Source organism: Desmodus rotundus, chromosome 5 (genome assembly GCF_022682495.2).
Source record: "Desmodus rotundus isolate HL8 chromosome 5, HLdesRot8A.1, whole genome shotgun sequence".
Lineage (NCBI taxonomy): Eukaryota > Metazoa > Chordata > Mammalia > Chiroptera > Phyllostomidae > Desmodus > Desmodus rotundus.
In genome coordinates, this window is record NC_071391.1 from 103,606,148 (window position 1) to 103,632,239 (window position 26,092).

The window sequence follows — 26,092 nt, forward strand, 5'->3', positions numbered from 1 at the left end:
TAGGCTGCCTAAAGGAAGGAAATGGCAGTCAGTTCTCTGGGTTTCCTTGTTGCCTCTCATAAATCCTGTAGAGAGCATACATGTCCTGAATCTCTCACAGGCACAGACAAAATGTGCTCCAAGAAAAGAATGTTCTTCCTAGCCAAAGGACAGGGAAGAGGGTTGCCTAGTGACAGAACATCCTTTTGGCAATACTCATTCTACATTAGTCACACACACACACATACACCCCAATTTTAGCAGAGCCCGGCAGCAACTGATCTTCCCCCCTGACTTCCAATTTAAGGAAGCAGGCAGAGCAGGTAGCAAGTATAGCAACTCTGACCCCCTACCTGGTGGTGTTGGTGGGGCTGAGCACAGAACTAATCCTCCACCCCTTGCCTGGTGGAGAGAGTGGAGCTCAGTCTCTTCCATTAGGGTAATGTCAGCAGGGCTCATTGGTGAGCTCACAGGACCCATTGTTGAGCTCCGCCTCCACTTCTACCAGCAGCAATAAGACCCAGTAAGGGGAGGTAAGGTGGAGCTCATCACTAGTATACTTCAACCCTCTACCTGAGTGTCAGCAGGATCTAGTGGAAAGTTGAGCCCCTCCCTCCATCTGACATCATCTAGACTAAACCAGGACGTGTGAGTCAGGGCTGGTCACCACTAATGTTACCCCCTTCCCTGGTGTTGGTGGGCCTAGTGAGCAGCTGAAGCTACACACTCAACATAGCAACAAGAAACCAAATTAGACAGTGTGAAGCGGCACTAGGGTGGACTTTGATCCCTTCTCTCCCTGTTATCTAACCTCCATATTACAGGTGTCCAGTGGCAGCTGAGCCTCCAGCCATACCTGGCATCAGTGGTGGAATGAGCTGGGGTAGTTAATACTCCACTTCCCCCTCCCCCAGTTTTAGTAAGAGCCAATGGAGGCTTGACATCTGCCCTTATCCAACATCAATGAGAGGCAGGAAGAGGTAATGGGAAATTGGGTTACTTGGCACTCTGCTTCCCCACCCACTTCTTCTGGTATCAGCAAGACCAAGAGGGAGCTGAAGTTTTACCCCACCTGTCGGCAACCACAAGGCAGTGCAAGGCAGTGCGAGGCAGCGTGCCACTCCCACCAGGATGGTGTTGACAGCGCTCACTGGGAAGCTGAACATATAAACACACCTGGACTTGTATTTCAAGATGAAATACAGTCTCATACTATAATGCCCAAACCCCCCGGTTGCTGTAGAAAATCTCCCATTGTACAACAAACCAACTTGGATGAGAAAGCAGTAGATGATGACGCTGAGAAGAATCAGATGTTGGAATTATGTGACAATGATTTTAAAGTGCTCATCATAACAATACTTCAAAGGTAATTATAAGCACTCTTGAAAAAATAAAAATAATAGAACATTTTAGCAAATATGGAGTACAAATGGACCTAATGCAAATTATAGAATTGAACAATACAAAAATTAATTGGCAAATTTGCAGCATGACACTGATAGTAGGGTAGAGGTGGTAGAGAAAAGAATCTGTAAAACTGAGGACAGAGCAATAGAATTTACCCAATCTGGACAGAGTGGATGAAAGTGAGCAGTCTTGGGGACCCTAGAACAATAATGAAGAGTGATAATGAAGAGGAAAGCAGAGGAGGATGAACAAGTATTCAAGGCAACAATGCCTGAAAATATCCCAAATTTGTTGAAAGATAAGAAACTGAAAATCCAAGATGCTGAGTGAATCCCAAATAGGTTAAACCCAAAGAAATTCACCACAGGATGTATCATAATTAGACTTCTGAAAGCTAAAAGCAAGGAAAAAATTTTGAAAGAAGACAGAGAAATAGTACATTACTTTTAGGGAAACACCAACTCAAATGACAGAAGATTTCTTGTCACCAGGGTGGCCAGGAGGAATCAACATACTATTTTCAAATACTGTAAGGAAAGAAGAGTCAACTGCAAATTCTATATCCAGTGAGAATATATTTCCAGGTTGAAAGAGAAATAAAGATATTATCAGATTAAGGGAAACTAAGAGAATCTGTTGCTAGCCAATCTGCTCTTAAAGAATGAATAAAGGAAGTTCTCTAAACAGAAAAGAAAATGATAACAAAAGAAGCCTTGGAACTCCAAAAAAGGAAAGAACATTGGAATGTACAAAATAGGGATAAATATAATATGTTCTCCTCCTTGTCATGAGTTTTAAAAGTCATATTTGATATTTGAAGCAACAATCATAACTCCTTTTGGTACAGTGCTCAGTGTGTGTAGAGGAAATATTACTAGTTTGGACAGTTATATTTTTTTAAACAGGGGAAAATAAAAAGACCTAAATGGCAGTGAGGCTTCTCTACATCACAAATTGGTGAAACATCAATACCACTAGACCATAATAAGTTACATGCATACACACACACACACATGCACATGTGTATCTATGCACACATGCGTAATGATACTTAAAGCAACCGCTAATACATTATACACAGTGATATACTAGGGAAAAACTTGGTAGAGATGAAAGGAGAAATACATGAATCAATAATTACAGTTGGAGACTTCAACACATCATGCTTAACTATTTGATAGAACTATAAGACCAAAAATCAGAAAGGACATGGAAGAACTGAACAACACAACTAACCAACAGGAACTAATTGATACATAGTTGACCCTTGAGCGATGTGTGTTTGAAATGCACAGGTTCACTCATACATGGTCTTTTATCAGTTGCCCTGCACAGTTCAAACCTGTGTTGTTCAAGGGTCAACTGGCCATTGGGAATTCATGTATGCAGAGGGTTGACTATAGTCATATGTGGATATTCAGCTGCACGTGTAACCCCTGCATTGTTCAGGGGTCAACTATATAGAACACTATGCCCAACAAGAGCAGAATACACATATTTTCACGCACTCATGGAACATTTACCAAGATAGACCATATCCTGAGCCATGAAACAAACCTCAACAAATTTAAAAGAATTAGGTCTTACAGAGCATGTTTCATTACCATAGTGGAAGGAAATTAGAAGTTAACAACAGAAAACAAGAGGAATGTCTCTAAATACATAGAAATTAAACAACAACACACTTCTGAATAATCCATTGGCCAAACAGGAAGTCTCAAAGGAAATTTAAAAATACATAAAATGAGTGAAAATGAAAATACAACATATCAAAATATGTGGGATGCAGATAAAACAATGCTGGAGGGAAATGTATAGCATTAAATGCTTACTTTAGAAAAGAAGATAGACCTCAAATCAATAATCTATGTTCCTACCTCAAGAAAATAAAAAAAGTAGAGCAAAGTAAGCATAAACTAAGCATAAGAAAATAATCAAGAAAAGAACACAAATCAATGAAGTTGAAAACATTAGAGAAAAATCCATGAAATAAAAAGCTGCTTCTTTGAAAAGAATTGATAAAATTGCTAACTCTCTAGCAAGAATGACAAAGATAAAAAATAAGATTCAACCAATATTAAGAACACTTCCTAACTCTGTTTTATGTAGCTAGTATTACTCAGATACCAAAACTAGACGAGAGAACAAAAAAGGGAAAAGTATATACCAATAACTCACATGAACTTAGATACAGATATTAACCACAACATTAGCAAATTTTATCTGGCAGTGTATAAATGAATTCTACATCATGATCAAGTACAATTCATTTCTGCTATGCAAAGCTGCTTCAACATTCAAAAAGCAATCAATTCAATCCATCCTTAACAGAATAAAGGAGAAAAAATCCTATGATCTTATTTGTTTACCTAGAAAAAAGCATTTGATGAAAATCCAACAATAATTCATAATAAAAACTCTCAGCAAACTAGAAATAAAGTAGACTTTTCTTGACTTCATGAAAAAGCATCTACAAAAAACTGTAAGTAATGGGGAAGGGGAGCATAAGGGGACTAAATGGTAATGGAAAAATATAATAAAGATTAAATAAAAAACTAAAGTAACATCATGCTTAATTATGAAATATTGAATGCTTCCTCTCTAAGATCAGGAATAGGTCAAGGATGTCCACTGGCATCACTGTTATTCAACACAGAGCTGGAAGTTACAACCAGTGTAATAAGGCAAGAAAAGTAAACAAAAAATAAAGATTAGAAGGGAAGAAGTAAAAACTGTACTTGTATATTATATCATTGTCTACACAGAGAATTCATGGAATCTACAAAAAGACCACCTGGAACTAACAAGTGAATTTGGCAAGACTGCAGGATATAATATCAATACATAAAAATTAATCACATTTACATATACTGATAAGGAACATGTGGAAACTAAAATTAAACACACGGTATCATTGATAGTTGTTCCAAATAAAACATAATACTTAGGTATAAATTTAACAGGCATGTATAGTGCCTACAAGCTTAAAGTCACGAAATGCTATTGGAAGAAGTCAAAGAAGTCCTAAAGATGTTGAGGAAGGAACTATATTCATGGGCTGGATGCCTCTGCCTAGCAAAGATGTCAGTTCTGACCAAACTGACCTATAGGTTTAATGAAATTCCTATTAGAATCACAATACAGTATTTTGTAAACATAGACAAGCTTACTCTAAGATATTAAAATGATGAAACAGGAGTTTCCTGCCATCTTCCTGACAAAGAACACTAACTGGGACAATCATGCATGGATGAGAGTGCCTTTGTGGAAGTCCAAGAGTCCAGTGGAAAGTTTCAGCACAGTTTTGGAGAAAGAAATCTGTAATTGGACATACTGAAGAGGGAAAGAGAAGCAGTTTCACGTAACCTGCACCACGCCTCCCCCAAGGTAGCACGGCTCAGTAACAAGAAGACCTCAGCCTGTGATTTCTCCCATGGGGAAAATAAGAGCATGTGAGTGACCACCTGGCTTCCGCAGCTGTGCAGGACCCTGCCACAGTAATCAAAACAGTCTGGTACTGGCATAAAAATAGACACAGACCAATGGGACAGAATCAAATGCCTGGAAATAAATCCATGTGTGGTCAACTAATCTTTGACAAGGGAGCCAAGAATACTCAATGGGGAATGGGTGATCTCTTCGATAAATAGTGCTGGGAAAACTGTATAATCACATGTGGAAGAATGAAATTGTTCTCCTATCTCATACCAGTCATAGAAATTAACTTGAAATAGATTAAAGACTTAAACATAAGATCTGAGCCATACATTATCTAGAAGAAAACATAGGGTAAAATCTCCTTAGCACTGGTCTTTGCAACAATTTTTTTGTATATGACACCCAAAGCACAAGCAACAAAAGCAAAAGTAAACAAGTGGGACTGCATCAAACTGAAAAGCTTGTTCGCAGTAAATAAAACAATGAAACGAGAGGGAAACCTATGAAATGGGAGAAGATATTTGCAAACCTTCCATCTGATAAGGGTTTAATATTCAAAATATGCAAGGAACTTCTACAACTTGATAGGAAACAATCTGATTTTTAAAATGTGCAGATGATCTCAAAATTTTTTCAAAGAAGACATACAGATGGCCAAGAGGAACGTTAAGAAATTCTTAACATTATGAATCATCAGGAAATGCAAATCAAAACCACAGTGAGATATCACCTCATGCTGGTTAGAATGGCTATTCTGAAGAAGACAAGAGATAATGAGTGTTGGTGAGGATGTGTAGAAAAGGGAACACTTGTGCACTATTAGTGGCAATGTAAATTGGTGCAACCACTATGGAAAGCACCATGGAGGTTCCTCAAAAAATTAAAAACATGACTACCAGATGTTATAGCAATCCCTACTTCTGAGTATTTATTGAAAAGATATGCAATAGGATCTCAAAGAAATATCTGCACCTCCATATTCATTGTGGCATTAAAGACGATAGCCGTGACATGGAAACAGTTTAAGTGTCCATAGCTACACGAGTGGATAAAGTCAATGGGACATATATAAAGTAGGAAATTACTCAGCAAGATAAACGAAGGCTGTCTTGCCATGTGAGACAACATAAATGGACCTTGAGGGCATTATACTAAGTGAAATAAATCAGACAGAAAGACACAAATACTGTATGGTGCCACTTATACATGGAATATAAAAAAGCAGGGCTCATAGAAACAGAGTAGAATGGTGATTGTCAGGAGGCTGGGTGATTGACAGGAGGCTGGGGGAGGTGTAGGTCAAAGGTGCAAGCTTCCAGCTGTAAGGTGAGTACGGTCTGGGATCTAACACACAGCAGGGTGAGGACAGCTAACGGTGCTGTGTTACGTACTTGCAAGTGGATGAGAGAGCAGATCATAAACGTTCTCACCACATTCAGACACGGAAGTATAGGGATGGGGATTAGATCAGTGTTGCCAGGAGTGAGGGAGGGGAGAGAGGGAAGCTATGGCTCTGAAAAGGCAGCATGAGACTTGCTCGGGATGGAGCTGTTACATATTCGACTGTAGTGATCACACGGAGCCACACGTGTGATCACATTGTGTAGAAGTAAGCACACACGTACACACACCTGCATCTGAAACTGGCAGAGACTGAATAGGCTCTGTGGGTTGTACCACCATTTTTTTCCTGATTTTGGTATTGCACTATAGTTGTGCAAGATATTACTCTTGGGAGAAATTGGGCAAAGGGTACAGGGGTCACTGAATCCTATCTTACAACTGCATGTGAATCTCCAATAATATAAAAAGAAAAATTTAAAACAAGAAAAAGCATATATAACTTTAGCAGATATATCAAAATATTAGATACAGTTATCTATGTTGTAAGGTCTGTAGCTGATTAAAAAAATTATATTGAAATATTTTCATCATAAAAAGTTTTATAATGAGAAAATTGCTAAACTTAAAGAGTAATGCAGCTTTTTAGAATGCTGTTCAGATACACAGTTTAGCCCATTGAAAACTAAAATATAAAGTGGTACTCTGACAGCTCTCTCCTGCCCACTTACTATTTTAACTTACAAAGAAATCTATAGTAAAGAACATGATCTGGGGGGAGTTATTTAAGAAGCTGTTTAATTTGGGTAGATTAAAAATCGCCTTGTCTTTTGTCTCCCTCCTACTTAAAAACACTGGTTAAGAATATTCAGCAATTTAGACGTTGCACTAATTCACATTTCCCTCTTGGCTGGTGATCCAAGTGGGTGAGGTTTTTCAACAGCTTCCTCTCAGGGCGTGTATTTTAAACTCAAGCGTGCGGCTCAACATCATTTCACCCTGAAGTGGTGATTCAGAGCTTTAATTGCAAGCTCTCTCTGTGGGCACCACGGAAAGGCTGTGCAACTTAATGTGGGAGTGGTCACAATTTCCGTGAACCGAAGTGGAAGCACGGGGGGAACAGGGACGGCTTGCTGCGTGTCCTGTGGATGCAGCAGGGATGGGGCAGGACTGTGACCGTGGAGGGCAGTCATGCAGGGACACTGGGCCGTCTGCTTGGGGACGTGTGCCAGCACAGAGGGGCAGGCAGAGCCCGCGTGCAGTAAGAACCCACACATGAATTCAGGGCCCAGGCTGAGGACGGAAGCCAGGGATGGCCCAGTTTCACAGTCTGCCAGAAAGGTCACCAAAGCCCCTAAAACCAGGTTGTGTAGACCTTTTGGCCATTTTCCCAGACAGACATCTTTTCAACACGTGCTGGACAAATAGTACAATAGTTCAAGCCACAATGGAAGCTTATCAAGAACAGGAAACACATTTCATAATCAGTGTGGTGTGTGTCAGGGGTCCCGGCTTGACAGTTCTCTGGAGGACTCACAAGACCTGGCATTGAGTCGTAATTCTGGTTATGATTTATTGTAGCAAAAGGGTAAAACACAAACTCATCAAGGGGAAAAGGCAAAGGGGTGAAGTCTGAAGCCAACTGGGAGTGTGTATGCCTCTCCCACTGGAGTCACATGGGACAAGCTTCGTTCTGCAGCACTGGCTGGTGACGGCCAGGTGAAGTCTTGTTTACCAGGGACGCTCACTAGAGACCCAGCATGATGGCTTTTATTGGGCACCTTCTCCCTCGCATGTATCAAAGTTCCACTTTCAGAAGGAAAACAGGTGGTAGCATAAACCATGGTGTTTACACAGTTTGGGCACAGGAACCACACTGATCAGTCAGGGAATGCTGGGAACCCTCCCCACATCTAAGTTCCCAGACGCCTCCCAGGACCAGCTTTGCATGCAGGCTTTTCTGAGAACAGCAGGCTCAGGCCTGCTGGGTTAACTCTTTTCTGCAATGGTGTCATAAGACGAGGCAGATGCCTTTCCTGACTTACTGCTAAGAAGAGGGAAGATGAAAGGCGGTGGAGGGGTGGTGAGGCAACTGCAAGGCAGCAAGAATGAGAAGGAAGATACGTAGACACTGCAGCATAAAGGGGAAGACTAGAAACCAGGGGAGGACTTTTGGTTCAGGATGATGGTGTGAACACCACGCCGCTCCTCCCTCTTCAAAATCCTGTGGAATAACTGGGAGAAAGAATAGAAGGGAGCAGTGCTCAGGGGCACTGACGGGGGTGGGAGGGGGGCTGTCAGAGGACCAGGAGTTTGAGAGATCCCTGGAGAATGGAAAGTTAACGGGATGGACGTGGTGGATCAACTCAGTGGACACGACTGAGGTGGGAGTCGTTTCTGGTGGATGTCTCTGGAAAGACGCTGAGTGACAGGGATTGGGAGCAGGAGAGGGAACTGGGCAGAGAGCAAGTGTTTCTGTGGAGCCGCCCATCAGCAGGATGGCTGGCCTCCCACATCAGACCACTTGACCAGCTCCGGAAACCACCCCGGGAAGGACACTAAGTGGGAACCCAAGACCTCTGAGTACATTAGCTTTGTGCGGGGGTGGGGGATGTCAGCCCTTCTGCCTGACCATTGTCAACACCCCGTAGCAATTCAGTTCACAAGCCTGCCTCTGTCCCCAGAGCTTTCAGGCTGCCCAGGGCCCACAAGATGGTGGGGAAGGTGGTGCTGCCAGCCTGCGCTGCTCAGCTGGCCTTTCTCTTGAGTGTTGGAATCTGCCTGGACTGAGGAGGCTCCCTTTCTCTGGGCTGGACTCTGCTGTGATCCCACTTTCTGAAGTAGAGATAGAAATTTCAGGAGACCAGGGTGCAGAAACTGATCGATGAGTTTCACAGTGTTCTGTATTAACTCCAGCACATCCAGCCCTCTGCTTCCAGAGATTGTGAAGGTGCTGTCTGCGCCGTTCTGTGGCTGAAGAGTTGTGGACAGAGCAGGCACGTGCTTTAGAGTCTCTGCAGGCTTCACATAGTTCCCTTTCAGCAAGATGGGAGGTCTTCTGACCCTTTCATTATTTTCCTAGGGCAGGGGTTGGAGGCCCTTGGTGAAATTTAATCATATCCTCCCCCAAATCCAATTACTACCCACATCCATGAAATCCCATTTTCACTTTCTTTTGCTTCATAGAGATTCACTAGGACAGGAGCCTTTCCAATCCACTTGGGCAGATTTCCTGAAGAATATCAGTCAGACATTGTGCGTACATTGTTCATCACTCTGCAAGCACCGCGAGTAAGCACAAATGCAATGACCTATAGCCTCAGTTGCTTAAAGACCATGTAGATATCTGGTTTCTACAAGAAAGCTGATCCCTTAGGGATTTCAGGCCCCAGACATATTTTCCCCAGGATATTTGGAGATTTTTGTTTTGTTCCTTTTTATTTCCAACTTTTACTATGAAATTTTCAAACAGAAATTTCAGAAGAAAATGGAAAGTCTAGTACAATAACACATGAGAATATTCTCCACTTCTAAGTGTTAGTACAAGGGGGACCCTCCCAAACACCAGAACTATCTTCTGGAGGGTGGGACCCTTGTAGTGCAGGCTTCCCCCACTGGGTGAGTGTTCTAGCAACCCATCTGTAACAGTGTATCAGCTGGTATTGTTGTGAGAGGCTGCATTTTGCTTCAGTGAATTTTTTTTTTGAAGTCTTTCAACACATTTGCCCATTTCATGACGGGTGATTTACGAGCACACCTGCCGACCCCCACTGAGTGCTCAGCAGATTTTGACTGAAACCAGCAAGACCCCCTGTGCCCCACCCTCCCTATTCACCCGATCTCACCCCAAGCAACATTTTTTGTTGTTGTTGTTCCCCTGGATGGAAAAAGTCCTCAAAGGGAAACATTTTGCTGATGTGGAAGAGGTGAAACAAAAACGGCAGAAGCACTAAAAGGCTTCAAAATCGACAAGTTCAAAAGCTGTTCTGAGCAATGGAAAACATTTTGTATATTACATCAGATGGAGAGTACTTTGAAGGTGACTGAAGTTTAAACATGTAAGAACAAATATACAATTTTTTATTAAAGAATTCTGTTTTGGGGGGGTCCCGCCTTATACTTCACTATATCGAAATGTTCCTTATTCTCTCTCTATCTCTTTCTCTCTCTGAGTGTGTGTAACCATTTAAAGTAAATTGTGGATGTCAGACACATCACCCCTAAAAACTGCAACATTCATTGTCTAAAAATAAGGACATTTTCTTACATAAGTACAATACCATCATCATACTTAAGCAAATGAATAATGGTTCTATAATATTTAATGAGGATGATCAGACACTTAATGAAAATCAACAACATGGAAAAAAAAGGAGAAAGATGAACAAACAGAACTACTGGTGCTGGAGGAAACAAAACTGAGAAACTAAAACTAATTAGTGTCCCTAGAGATGTGAGATATTTTATTCATTAAACAGGAATAGCCTGCTATGAAAAATGAGCATTCAGAGAACCATAGTTCATTAAGTCATAGTAACCACAGTACAGAGAACAGTACTGTAGTAAATTAAATGTTCACAGAATTTTAAAAATCCAATATAAGGGCTAACAGACACATTTGAGGAAACTTCTCAGAATGAAGATCAGAAAAACCAAGTGAAGAGAAATAAAATGAAAAGGCTAGGAGACAGGGTCAACCTAGGAAGGGGGAACAGATACTGCAGAGATGCAGACAAAAGCAGAGAAATAAAAGAACATTTCCAGGGTCTGAAGAAAGGAACAACTCTGGAATTGACAGGAGCCACTGGAAAAGGTCAGAGCCTAAAAGATCACCAAGTAAGGGCAAACAGACATTCCCCAGACTTTGGACTGAGAAGAGAGGGTCTGACTGACCTCAGCCCTCTGAGCAGCTGCGATGAAGGCTGGCACAGCGCTTCTCAACTGTAACTCACTCATACGTCCTTGGGCACCTTGTTCACATTCAGGTTCAGGGAGGCTGCTGTTTGTGAACCACACTTTGAATGGCAAGGGTCTAGAAAAGAATGGAACAATGCCTTTAGAATTCAGAAGAAAGTTATCTTGAATGTAAAATTTTATAGCTGGCCAAATTATTGATTAAATATGTGAAATAAAGACTTACAGGTCTTCAACTGCTCAATAAATTTACATGCTATGCACTTCGTAAAAAGCATTACTTGTAGATGAACTGCAGGGAAGCATGAAAGGAATTAAGAGTTAGAAGACATGCATGCTTTCTGGACCTAGCCCAAGAGGAGTATGTTCAAAGAAATAACTGGATACAGTGGTGCGGTGAGCCCAGGACACGATTAGTCCAAATTGGAACAGGAAGTCAGAAGAATAAAAAGAAGGACTTCAAGAAGGGAGTGATTTTAGTTCAAAATGGGACAATTAAGAAGCAGGAAGATCTTAGTGACGTGATGGAAAAGTCATATGTTTCTTCTTGAAACAAAGGGGGGAAAGTCCATTAAGACTCCAGGAAAAACAAAACCACTTAAGAAAAGCATGGTCTAAATATGAAGCAAACTGGAACAGGACATGGGAGTCTGTTTGATACTAGACACTTCGCCTTCCAGCAGAACAAAAACTGCTTAAGAATGGTTATTCCTGGAGTGAGGTCCTAGATGGTTTTGGGTAGGAAACTTTCACTTTTTACTTAAGACCATTTAATGTGGCTTGAGTTTTAAAATTTAAGTGTATTTAAAACCATTAAGAAATAGTCTCTAATGTAAAAGCTGAGTGTTTGCTTTGGTAGCACATATACTAAAATTGGAACAATACAGAGATTAGCATGGCCCTGCACAAGGATGACACGCAAATTCAGGAAGTGTTAAATATTTCTGGGACTTCTTTAAGAAGATAAAGAGAAAGAGAGGAATAGAGGTACAAAGGAAAAAATGGCAATGAATAACTACCTATCAGTAATAACCTTAAACGTAAATGGATTAAGCACTCCACTCAAAAGGCATAGGGTGGCTGACAGATAAGAAAACATGACCCACATATATGCTGCCTACAAATTCCCCACCTCAGAATAAAAGATCTACACGGGCTGAAAGTGAAGGGATAGGAAAACTATTACAAACAAACGGACATGAAAAAAAGTTGGGGTAGCAATACTTACAGCAGACAAAATAGACTTCAAAACAAAGGCCATAACACAGAGACAAAGGAGGACACTTTGTAATACTTAAGGCAGTGGTCCAACAAGAGGATATAACCCTTGTAAACATATATGCATCCAACATCAGAGCAGCTGAATACATAGGGAAAATCTTGGAGGGCTTTAAGAAAGAGATCAGCAGCAACACACTCATCTTAGGGGATTTGAACACCCCATTGTCAACAATGGATAGATGTTCCAAACAAAGGATCAACAGGATATTGTGGCATTGAATGATACTCTAGATGAAATGGACTTAATGGATATTTACAGAGCATTTCACCCCAAAGAAGCAAAATATACATTCTTTTCAAATGCACATGGATCTTTTTTAAAGATAGACCACATGATAGGACACAAAACAAACCTCAACAAATTCAAGAAAACTAAAATCATATCAAGCATCTTCTCAGATCACAGTGGCTTGACACTAGAAACCTACCTCAAGGAAAAAACTCAAAAACATTCAAATACATGGAGACTGAATAACATGTTATTAAATAATGAATAGGTTAACCATGAGATTAAGGAATGAATCAAAAAGTATCTGGGAACAAAGGAAAATTAACACACACCAACCCAAAACCTATGGGACAGCAAAGGCAGTCCTGAGAGGGGAAGTTCATAGCAATACAGGCCTGCCTAAAGAAAATAGAAAAATCTCAGATAAACAACTTAACGCTACACCTAGAAGAACTAGAGAAACAACAACAAACAAAGGCCAGAGTGAGCAGAACGAAGGAAATAATCAAGATAAGAGCAGAATTAAATGACATAGAGACAACAAGTTCAAAGAATCAATGAATCCAGGAGCTGGTTCTTTGAAAAAAACAAAATTGACAAACATTTAACCAGACTCATCAAGAAAAAAAGAGAGGACCCAAATAAATAAAATCAGAAATGAAAGAGAAGAGATTACAACTGATACCACAGAAATACAAAAGATTGTAAGGAATTACTACAAACAAATATGCCAAGAAATTGGACAACCTAGGAGAAATTGATAAATTTATATAAATATGCAATCTTCCAAAGAAGCAGCAAAGAAGAAGCAGATAGCCTGAATAGACCGATAAGAACTAGAGAAAATGAAGCAATAATCAAAAACTCCTGGCACACAAAAGCCCTGGACTGGATGGCTTCACTGGTGAATTTTACCAAACATTCAAAGAAGAACTAACTCCTATCCTTCTTAAACTATTCCAGAAAAATCAAGAAGAGGGAAGACCCCCAAACTGTTTTTACAAGGCTAGTATTAAATTCCAAAACCAGGTAAAGACACAACAAAGAAAGAAAACCATAGGCCATTCTCTCTGATGAACATAGATGCTAACATCCTCAACAAAATATTGGCAATCCAGATCTGGCAATACATTAAAAAGATCATATACCATGATCAAGTAAGATTCATCCCAGGTATGCAAGGACGGTACAATATTTGCAAATCACTAAATGTAATACACCACAGGAACAAAATGAAAGACAAAAATCACATGATCATATCAATAAATGCTGAAAAATCATTTGATAAACTCTAGCACCCACTTATGTTAAAAGCACTCAGCAAAGTGAGAATAGAGGGAGCATATCTTAACATAATACAGGTCATATACAAGAAACCTACTGCCAACATCATACTCAATGGGCAAAAACTAAAAGCTTTCCCCTTAAGATCAGGAACAAGACAAGGGTGTCCACTTTTACTACTCTTATTCAACATAGTATTGGAAGTTCTAGCCACAGTGATCAGACAAGAAAATGAAATAAAAGGCATCCAAATTGGAAAGGAGGAAGCAAAACTCTCATTGTTTGCAGATGACATGGTAGTATACATAGAAAACCCTATAGTCTCCACCAAAAAACTACTCAACCTAATAAGTGAATTTAGCAAAATAGCAGGTTACAAAGTCAATATTCAGAAATCTATGGCATTTTTATACACTAATAATGAACTATCAGAAAGAGCAACTAGGATGGAGAAAAAGGAACCCTACTGCACTGTTGGTGGGAATGCAGACTGGTATAGCCACTGTGGAAAATAGTATGGAATTTCCTCAGGAAACTAAAAATGGAATTGCCTTTTCACCCAGCAATACCACTGCTGGGATTATATCCCAAGAACCCTGAAACACCAATCCAAAAGAACCTATGCACCTCAATGTTCATAGCAGCACAATTTACAACAGCCAAGTGCTGGAAGCAACCTAAGTGCCCATCAGTAAATGAGTGGATCAAAAAACTATGGTACATTTACACTACAGAACAGAGAAAGAAGGAGCTCCTACCCTTTGCAACAGCATGGATGGAACTGGAGAACATTATGCTAAGTGAAATAAGCCAGGTGGTGAGGGACAAATACCATATGATCTCACCTTTAACTGGAACATAATCAACAAAAGAAAAAAACAAGCAAAATATAACCAGAGACATAGAAATTAAGAACAATCTAACAATAGCCAGAGGGGAGGGGGGAGAGGATAATGAGGGGAAGGGTTTTCAGGAACTACTATGAGGTACACATGGACAAAACCGGGGGGGGGGGGGCGGGGGAAGGATGGAAGCAAGTGGGGGAGGTGGGTTTGGCTGGGGTTGGGGGAAAATGCAGACAACTGTAATTGAACAACAATAAAATAATTATTTTAAAAATGGTGTCTAGTTCTATGAAGTTCAGAAAAAAAAAAGAAAGAGCAACTAAAAAAATAAAAAGAAAGAGTAACTAGGAAAAAATCCCATTTACTATAGCAGCAATAAAAATAAAGTACCTTGTAATAAATTTTACCAAGGAGGTAAAAGACCTGTACTCAGTAAACTATAGAATTCTAAAGAAAGAAATTGAGGAAGATAAAAATAAATGGAAGCATATACCATGTTCATAGTTTGAAAGAATTGACATCATTAAAATGTCCATACTACCCAAAGCAATCTATAGATTCAACGCAATTCATATTAAAATACCAGTGGTACATTTCACTGATCCAGAACAAATATTTCGAAAATGTACATGGAACAAAAAAAGACCATGAATAACCTCAGCAATCTTGAGGAGGAAGAATGAAGTTGGAGGGATAACAATACCTGATATCAAGCTATACTACAAGGCCACTGTAATCAAAACAGTCTGGTGCTGGCATAAGAACAGACACATAGATCAGTGAGACAGAATACAGAGCCTAGAAATAAACCCATGTTTCTGTGGTCAATTAATATTTGACAAAATGGGAACAAGCATAAAACAGAGTAAAAATATCCTCTTCAATAAATAGTGTTGGGAGAACTGGACGGCTACATGCAAAGAGATGACACTACACCACAAACCTACACCATACACCAGAATAAACTCAAGATGGATAAAAGACTTAAATATAAGTCGTGATACCAAAAAAGTCCTAGAGGAGAACATAGAGGTAAAATTTCAGATACCCCGCATAGCAATATTTTTGCTGATATATCACCTAGGGCAAGTGTAATAAAGGAAAAAATAAACAGGACTACATCCAATTAAAAAGCTTCTGCACAGCTGAAGAAACCATGATCAAAATGAAAAGGAAATCAACTGTATGGGAGAACATATTTGTCAATGATACATCAGGCAAGTGTTTAATCTTCAAAATGTATAAAAAAACTAATGTGTCTCAACTCCAGAAAGACAAACAATCCGATTAAAAAATGGGCAAAGGATGTGAATAGACATTTCTCCAAAGAGGACATACATTGGCCCATAGACATGGTAAAAAAGTGCTCAATATCACTATCCATCAGAGAGATGCAAATTAAAACCACAATGAGGTTTCACCTCACACCTTTCTGAATGGCCATCATTAATCAATCAATACACAAGTGCTGGCAAGGATGTGGAGAAAAGGGAACACAATAGTGTGCACTGTTATTGGGAATGCAGACTGGTGCAGCCACTGGGGAAAACAGTATGGAATTTCCTCAAAAAATTAAAAATGGAACTGCCTTTTGGACCCAGCCATTCCACTGCTGGGAATATGTCCTAAGCATCCCAAAATACCAATGCAAAAGAACCTATGCACTCCAATGTTCACAGCAGCGTTATTTACTGTAGCCAAGTGCTGGAAACAGCCTAAGTGGCCAACAATAGATGAGTGGATCAAAAAACTGTGGTGCATTTACAAATGGAATACTACAAAGCAGAAAGTAAGAAGGAATTCCTACCTTTTGCTATAGCATGTTTGGAACTGGAGACCATTATGTGCTAAGTGAAATAAGCCAGTCAGTGAAAGACAAATACCATATGATCTCACTTATAAGAGGAATCTTATGAAAAAAATAAAGTAACTAGCAAAATAGAACCAGAGACATGGAAACATGGAACAGACTGACAGCTAGCTGCCAGGGGGTAGAGAGGTAAGGCTGGAAAGAAGGAAAGTGACCAGTCAAAAAACATGTGTGAATGACCCATGGACACAGAGAACAGTGTGGGAATTGAGTGTGGGAGTGGGGGAAGGGCTAGGCAGAGGAGGGCAAAGGGGAAAATATTGGGACAACCATAATATAATAATAATAATAATTTAAAAAATAAATGTAAAAGCTGAGGGAAGGAAGAGAATGAATAAGTGATAACAAAGAAAGGAAGAAGACCCCCAGACCCTCCTACACCTCACTTTCTATTCCTGGTGTTTCCCACACACACACACACATTACTGGGGAAAATCCCAAATTCTTCTCCCAGATAAGCAGGACTCAGGTGCTAGAATGAGGTGTGGTGGAGGGTGAGGATTGGACCTCAGTGGGAGAACCTGGACTCTCTCTTATCCTGAAGGGAGCCACGCAGTAAGCCTGAGGGAATGTTTTCACTGGGACCCTAACCTCCCAGCTGTAGGTGAGCCCCAGTGATCAGCACATGGAGATGTCAAAAGGCCTGTGAGGGAAAGGTGTAGGTTGCCCTGAAATCAGAGGGAGGTTAGGTGAATTCTGTTGCAGCACCATGGTGCGTCAGTGCTGAGGAGCCTGAGATCCGATGGCCAAGGGAGGGGTGGAGGAGCAGCGGTAAGGGGTGATAGGTGTGGATGATGGCTCCCCTTATGGGAAAGATCAGTGTTCCCCTCTCCTGAGAGAGAGCAGGGCCAGCAGGCTGAGGACTGCCTGACCCAGCAGAGCTAGGAGCAGAAGGTTTCAGGGATCTGCCTCCAAGACCAACAGATGGGGATTTACACCCAGAACCACCCCTGATGATGGCAGCTCCTGTACAGCAAGATGGATTTGGGCACTGTTTTCCAAATTGGAATCTAGAGTTCTTTACAGGAATGCGTTGTTTTAATGTTGATGATAAACTAAAGAGGCATGGTCTGAGTGAGTTGTGCAGGCTATCTGGATACCAACCACACAACCCGAGACTGCTGTGTGCTTCCTGCTCTGGTGTCTGTTGTATATGAGCCCTGGGGCTTACATCTAATACCCCCAGATAATACCCCCTTGGTCACCAGGAACCCGCCAGGAAAGAAGAGATACAGGTTTTCTACGAATAAATTTATGTCTCTGTGCCAGGTGAAGGCCAAGGGATGGTAGGGTGTGCGGCTGGAGGGAGGGTTTCAGAGACCAGAGGAGAAGAGCCCCTCCCCCAGCCCTCAGAGGCCTGGGCAGAGCCCACAAAGGAACCACGTCTGCCACATGTTATTAGGGCCATTGGTTTGACTCTCTTGGTTTTGTAGCTTTGCTTGTACTCGATTTCACAGTTTATAGTTGAACAAGAGCTATAAACATATGATGTTTATATCTAGTTTTATGTTTGCACATGTTTAAGTAACATTATAATTTGAAACAACTTAAGTCAACATTGGGGGTTAAGGAGAATTTTTTTTCTCTTTGAAGGGGTTTGTACAGTAGTAAGTAGTTATAGAACAGCGGTCCCCAACCTTTTTGGCACCAGGGACTGGTTTCATGGAAGACAATTTTTCCACAGACCGTGGGTAGGGGGGATGACTGAAGCGAACTACATTCAACCTTGCCTCCTGCTGTTCGGCTGGCTCCTGACAGGCCTGGACTGGTACCGTTCCATGGCCCAGAGGTTGGGGACCCCTGCTATAGAAAACTTTATATGATTTCCATTTTTTAACATTCTGCCCATTGTCCTTTATTTTGTACAATCCTATCTATTCCAATGGCACTGGGTATTTTGCTGTTATTGTTGTTAGGACTTGAGCTTCAGGAATGGCATGGAAACTTCTGGAATAAGGAGAGGTAGCGGGTAGGGGAGGGAAACCCGGGCCACCAGCAGCAGAGGCCCTGTGTTTCAGAAAGTGGATGAACATGCTTCGGGGAGTTCAGCTTGGACTGAGTTGCTGGTGGGGTTACCACCCAGGACAAGCACAGTGGCTGCAGAATCACAAGAAGTGTGGTCTAAACCGTAAGAGTACGCATCGTCCCCTATGCCTGGCTCAGGGGCTGTCTGCCCTCTCAGTCCCAGCCTCTTTCCCATATTCAACTCCACAACATCAGCGCGGTCCCTGAGTATCTCATCAGCACCTTACAGGAAACCCTTCCCCTGAGTCTCAGCCGGATTCCTCCAGGTCCCAAGGGTCAGAACTGTACTCTCTGCTGGTGTCCTAGCTGCACGTGAGCTGGGGGTGAGAACGAGGCATTGTCCACCTCTAGAGAGAGAAGGTGTGGGCCAGAAAGAAAAGTCAGCGTGGAGTGTAGGGTGTGGCAGCTAGAAGCAGCCAGGCAGCCAGCCACCCATAGGGTAGGAGGGTGAGTTGGGCCAGTCACAGATGACTTATCCATCAAAGTGGGAAGCAGGGGGAGGGTGGAGATGAGGGTCAGGACCTCACTCCTAGGGTCTGACACCAGCTGCATGGGATCCCTGGACCAGAGGTGTCCATATCAGTGGGCTTCAGGGCCTGGCAGAGACCAGATAAGGGCAGCAGGCCCCTGCAATCTTGGGGCACGGTGAGGCGAGGACTGAGGCAAACACAGGCCCCTGCCCTCTTCAGAGGCTGCCTACCTCCCACTCACTTTTGCCCAAGGGGACATGGCTTCAGATGTCACAGAAATTCTGGTTTTTCGGGAGGAGGGGAGCACATGATTTTGTTTAAATGGGAAGGGGCTGGGAGAGGTCAAAGAACGTGTGGGAGGGAGGTGGCACTGGCTGGGGTGGGGTGGAGGGATGGGGAGAAAATGCAGACAATTGTAAATGAATAAAAATAAATAAATTAATTAAAAAATTAAAATTAAATTAAATTAAATTAATTTTTTGAGTTGTAATTCAAAAAAAATAAAAAAGAACGTGTGGGTGGGTGGATGAGCACTGAGCCTGGCACTCCGAGGCAGCACCCTCCTGCCCTGGCCAGCTCACCTCCTGCAGGCCAGTGCATTCCTGGGACTTGGCGGGTCAGATGTTAGCATTTGGGGCCAAAGTCAGAGCCATCACTGCAAAGGAGGGAGGACACCCTGAGGCCAGGGGGGGTGGGCTCAGGGCCAGTGTCCTCAAAGCGACTGACTGAAACCTGGCCTCCCGCTCTCGCTCCCCCGCTCTGCACTGCACCGCAGCGCTACCTGCACCGTGCAGGGCTGTGTGATTCCTGCCGGTGCCTCTTCTCCGTGTCATTCCCAGCTCCCTGATCCCTGTGTTCACCACCTCATTCCTGCACACGGAATACAGCTTGGGGGCCTGTGCGACACGATAGTCTGATTTCCAGGTGCTGGGGTCCGGTCCCTACTCTGGCATGCAACACACTGGGCAAGTTCCTTGTCTCTCTGAGGCCCCCCTCCCCAATCTCTAAATGGGGTGATAACCCAAACTCTATCTGGATGTCATGAGGGTTAAGTGAGGGGTGCGAAGTGTTAATCACAGTTATTGGCACAAGCACACCTTGTTTTATTGTGGTTCACTTATTATACTTCTCAGATGTTGTGTTTTTTACAAATCGAAGGTGTGACCCGCCCTCCCCAACCCCAGTAAAAAGAACATAACTCGCTTTAGCACAAAACTCCCTTTACCGAGGTGGTCTGGAACCAAACCCACAGAATCTTCGAGGCATACCTGTACACTTCGTGAAAAACTCAGCACCCTTCACCTGTTGTTAGTGTTGTGCAGGGCACACAATAGATGCTCAGTAACTGTGTAGTGGATTCGTGTGGTGCGAGGGGCCTGGTTTAGCCTGGACCACGTGAGGGGCTTTCCTTACAGAGCAGTAGGCAGTGTTTCCAGAAGCAAGGTCTTGATGGAGGCAGAAAGCAGCAGGGCTGTGCCCAGTGCCAGAGCGGAAGGTTGAGTGGAATCTTGGAAGGAGAGTAAGGCCTGGGTAGGGGGTTGTGTGAGCCTGGGTCCCAGCAGCCCAGAGTGAGAGCCACCATGTCTGTGTAAGGAGGAGGCCTGATTCCGTGTGGGCCAGGTGCATGGAATGGCAGCCTCCTGTGGTGCAGAGATTCCTTTTGGGACAGATCAGTGAGAAATATGGAGGGGGAGGAAGGGAGAGAGAGAGAAACCTCTCCTCCCTTACCGCCATAGAAAAGGGGTCTATTTTGACTTGCTGTGTTTGTGCCTGTGCTGATGCCTCCTATCAGACTGGAAGCCCCAAAGGAACAGAGGTTTCTTAGTCACCTTTTCAATCCGCACTACACTCCATGCAGACAGTGGATGCCTTGCATAGACAGGTGCTCCGGAAATGTGGGTGGAATGAAGGGAGACACAAAGATGCATTTTATTTTCTGTTGGAAAGAGACATTGGGAAAACAGTGAAATTTGATCCGGATTTAACTAAGCAAAGGAACAAACACCTAACCACTCCTCTGGTCCTCTGAGCGGTGCACGAACTGTTGCTGGACTTAAACCACTGCCTTGGATACATCCATCCTCCTAAATAAAATTCAGATTTATGTGTAAGGCCCAGCAATTACTCAGAGCGTTGTACGTGTTGGTTCATGTGCTAGTTTTAAAGTGGTTCTTTCTCCTCAGCTCTCCACTCCTCCCCTCCCTCCCCCTTCCCCTCTCTTTCGTTTCTTCCAGTCAGGCAATCTTTAAAAGTTCTCCTCAGAGAAATCTTATTTTGATGTGATGTTTAGCATCTGATAGGGGTGAAAAGTTAGAATGCTTGGTGGTGAATGTCCGCTTGCCCTTTTCTTCAACCGGACACCCTTGGTGACATTGGGCTGCCCTCGGGGACCAGGTGGCCAGATGTAGTGCAATCAAAATGCAGGACATGCAGATACTTTGTGTCTGGTGGTCCTTCTGGGACCCTGGGGGCCAGGCTCAGCTTCCTGGGGTGAAAGCTGGACAGTCGTACAGGACCTCGTGCTCAGAAGGACCCTGATTGGTTGAATTCTCTGCTCGCACCATCTTGAAATCCTTAATAACTTTCAAACATTTTTGTTTTGCTCTGGTCCCCAAACTTCGTAGCCGGTCTTGCTAGGACATGATTTGGGACCCCAGTGCCATCAGTACTGCCACCTGAGTGACTCCATCACCCTCCACGGCACAAACCTGAGGCATCCCCGCTGCCTGGTTTGTCCTTGTTGCAGAGTGGCTGATGTCTGGGCGGCTTTTCCTCACACACCTGTTTTTTATTCTAATTCGCTCTAAGTGTCTCTGCCTTGGCACTAGATCCTACTTTTTAGACTTTTAATCCAAATTTCACCGAACCTGGCATAAATCAGTGAGATACTTCATGAGTAGAAATTTTAGTTGCTTCAGAGATGCCTTGAAAAGCCATTTGACCTAAAAACTAACTTTTATTGGTGTTACTAATGGTGTTACCCGACACATATGATATTCATTACAAATGAGTGTTTGTGACGTCATTCTTTTGCACAACTGCTTAGACTCAGAGTTTCCAAGTGTCGGCCGCAGATTAGCTGGATTCCCCCGCAGGTGGATCTCTTTCAAAAGGGAAGAATGTAGCTGTTCCAACTGCTCGGTCTCTAGAGTTCTCTGGAGAAAGGGCTCGTGAACAGGTGCAGCAAGACTCTGTCGCTGGGGATTAATCAAGTGCACAGAGGAAGATACAGAGCATTCATACGCAGAACTGGAGAGCAGTTCAGCCACAAAAACAATCACCTAGGAAGCAAGAACACCACATGTCATTTCAGGAAAATCTGGTATAAGTATCCAAAACCCCAGACTTAGCTAAGGGTGTAATTACTTATATTGCAAAAAAAAAAATCTCTACTTCTGAGTTCGTTTTTAAATAATGAGATTTCCACTACAACAAGAACATTCAGTGTATAAAAATTTTATTGAATTTCCTGGTTTTGAGAGTCGCTATTGTTATGTAAAATAGCACTTTTGGGAGAATCTGGGTGATGACTAGACAAAAAAACCCACCCCTCTGTGCTTTTTTGATTTTTTAAAACTTTTTATGGGTCTATAATTATTTTTAAATAGGAAGTTAAAAATGTATATATGTACATACATTTGTGTATATAGCATATTAGTATACAGTATAATTGGTGTCAGTATATAGTATGTGTATTGTGTGTGTGTACATACACACACAGTGTATCACTCATACACATTACAGTGTGTCCAGGATCACATCCACAAGGCGAAACAAGCTCATCTTCATCGCACGCTCAGTCGAGAAGGTGACCGATCTATCTTTGTCTTGCCTTGGTCATTTATCAAATACAGTGTTGGATCTGGAAACTGCAGTGCCCAAACCCCACGGTAGCTGATGGCTTCAATCGTTTAATCTCTCACCACGGGGGCATCAGCAGCAGAAAATAAACTCATTTTTAAAATCATGTTTCTTGTCTCCTGACCTAGAAAAGGAGGAAAGATGTCAAAAGCAAGTAGCAAACAGGAAAGAAAAAAGGAGCAAAAAAATCTGCTTTTGGGATATCAGCCAGGAGTCCAATTATCTATTTTTTTCTGTTACGTTTAGCACCTGAACTGGATGATTATGTCATTCTAATTTTAGTTCTTGTGAGAGTGAGTTCATTTGTCCAATTTTGGTCGTTGAAACAGGAACGGGGGAAGTGGTGACCGAAGTGGAAGGAAGTGATTAAAGACTTGAACAGATTGGATGAGATAATTGAACGGGAAGGGGATTTGCTTATCATATTCCTTCAAGAAGGATTCCTCAGCTCCCAGCGCTCACAGCGTTTGGTGGCACGAATGGACAGACAGACTCTGACCCCCCAGTACTTACCTGCAGGGCAGTAGAAAGAGGGGACCAATGGCCAAGTTGTTGTGCTCTGTGTCATCAGGTAGCAATCAATGGGATAAAGAAAGGTGAACGAAAATAAAGGTCTCGGGGAAAAGAGAAAGCAAATTTTAATTCTTGGGGTGATATTGCTCTTGTAACAAGAGGGAGCTAGAGTTATAGCTGTCTTAAAGTTAACGAATTAGAACAAAGAATGTGAATGTTCATCCTAGTGATGTGTCAGTGAAAGGAAACTGGATTGCTGTATCATTTTAATTTAAATTCTAGTAAAAGTTCATCGGTTTCTCCCCATTTGTCCTCTACTGGAAGTGCTTGGGTTTTCACGCTTGTTCTGTATAGCAGCAGTCACAGAAATGTTCGTGTCCTTTGACCCCAACACAGTGATTCTTAAACTTATTGGATCTAATGCCCTCTTTTGTATAAAAATATTTTGTGACATCCCCTTCATTATCCTGAAATGATATAACTTATCTAGAGGCGTAATTTCAAGGATTCAAGACAGTACTTCAAAGAAACAAAAGGAAAGTAATTTATAATAAACCTAACAACATCATAAGCCCTAACGATGCCACACCTGTACATGGAGTCAGTGTGGCAGCCCCTGATATAGACTGAAGACAAGTTATGGACCAGTTACAGCAGGAATGTCACATCAGCCTGCATGTCACTGACCTAAATGAGTCCTGTGGCCACGTCTGACTTCAAAGGCACAGGGAGTGTCGTCCTCCCATAGGCTTGGGGCGGGGAGAACCTGAGAGCTTTGGTGTAACCGAGGGAGGCTCTGTGCTGACAGTCCGCTGCCTGTGCTTGACCACGTGGCATTCGACAGGACACTGGATGTGACACTGTCCCATGAGTTGCACACCCGGCTCTGCCCACCACTGCCAGCAAAGCTTCCCCGGGCACATGTGCCTAAAGGAGTTCCTGGCATCCCTCGTAGAGGCAGAGTGCCTTTAAATAAACCTCTCCTTCAACTGATTCATGGATTTATTCTTAGGTAACAACCAAAAGAGGACAGCGCTCTTTGTCCGAGTGTATCGACATCAAGGTTATTAGTGACACAATAAAACTGGAAACAACCTAAATATCTAACTGAATAGGAAAGTTTAATTATCTATGATTTTTTCCAAACAAAAGATATCATACAGCCATTAAACAGAGAGAATCTGAAACAGCAATGTGAACCAAAAATACTATGATGATCAAAAGCATTATACATTTTATAGCATCTCTATACAAAACATGAAATAAAAGAAACCAAGAAGGAAATATATGAGTTGGTTTTGTAGGAGAATGAATCAGCGGTTTATTGCTGTGTAACAAACCGTCCCCAAATTTAGTAGCTTAATACAACATGTGATTGTTAGCTCGTGATTCTGTGGTCAGTAGTTTGGGCTGGGTCACCCATTGCCATTCCTCATCAGCCTTGCCTTGGGCCCACTCACACCGCAGCAGTCAGCTGCAGGCTCGCGGGCAGGTTGGTCCAAGGTGGCCTCTCTGACATGTCTAGAAGCTGTTGCCATCAGTTGGGCCTAGCTCCGCCACAACGCAGCCACGGACAGCTTTGACAAACCTGGAAAGGCATGCCGTATTTTCAGTTATAACTTTCAAGCGAATGAGGGAGGAGATTGACAGAGATGGTTTTACATGTACATTTTAATGCTTTTCTCCCAAGACCTGATCAGCCGTAGACTATGAGAGGCAAAAAGAGAAAACAGACCAAACATCTGTCTGGTCCAGAGATCGACGTTTGGTTTTATCTGAAGTGTCAGCTGACATAAGTGGTACTGGTATCAGCATCAGAGGCTGGTGTCTCAAGGAGGAGAGGGTGCAGCACGTCGTTAGCTCATTGGCCACTTTGGGAGGGACTGAGAGTGGACGGTGATCACCACTCATTTGCTGTGGGTGAGAGGGGGCCCCTCGTATTTGGTTCCTTGCAAGGAGTTTCCTAGAAGCAACTAGAATTCATCTTGCTGCAGCATGTGAAGACTCTGGCATTTTTTACATACTTGACAAATGACTGACAAATGATAAACTCTGCGCACAGGTTGTGGGGCGGGAACTGCTGGCTCAGTACACCAAGCAGTATGAAGAAGGACCACTTGTTAGCCTGCTGCGAAGCGGGGCCCGGTCTCTGGGTGACAGGCTCAGAGCCAGGTGTGACTACTCGGGCTGTCACCATCCTGGGCCCTCAGCGGCTTGTTCTTGAGCCTGAGAGCACAGAGCCTTGTCATGGCGCAGCTCACTCGTTTGAGAGGTTGAATATTTGACGCATCTACAAAAATACACGAGTATATAAGATTAACACTCACGCACCCACTCCCCACCTTGGGACCTGTAACAATGCTACTTCTGTTCTTTCTACTTGTGCTTCTGCTTTCAGCATGTTCACTGTTCCAAGCACTTTACAGGTTTGAATTATAAAAACCACATGAGGTAGGCCATTATTTTCATTTCCCAGGTGAGGAAACTGAGGCTCAGAGGTTAACTATGTTGCCCAAGGTGGCATGCTAATGAGTGGTAGAGCTAGGATTTGAACCCACATAATAGTCTGGCTTCAGAATCCATGCTTTTGGTTGCCTTTATTGATATTTTAGTATTGACTTTAAACTTGATA

General features: G+C 42.5%; 1 protein-coding gene and 1 non-coding gene across 2 annotated transcripts in view; both read left to right on the plus strand.

The window, feature by feature from the left end:
• Nucleotides 1–26,092, plus strand: part of ACOXL (acyl-CoA oxidase like) — a 270,737-nt gene that overhangs the window by 142,959 nt on the left and 101,686 nt on the right. Inside the window, 1 exon segment of the mRNA XM_053924460.1 lies at nt 25,523–25,632. Coding sequence (XP_053780435.1) covers nt 25,523–25,632 — 110 coding nt within the window.
• LOC112304905 (U6 spliceosomal RNA) lies at nt 11,926–12,028 on the plus strand. Its single transcript, XR_002976339.1, has one exon. It is a non-coding gene; the product is annotated as a U6 spliceosomal RNA (small nuclear RNA).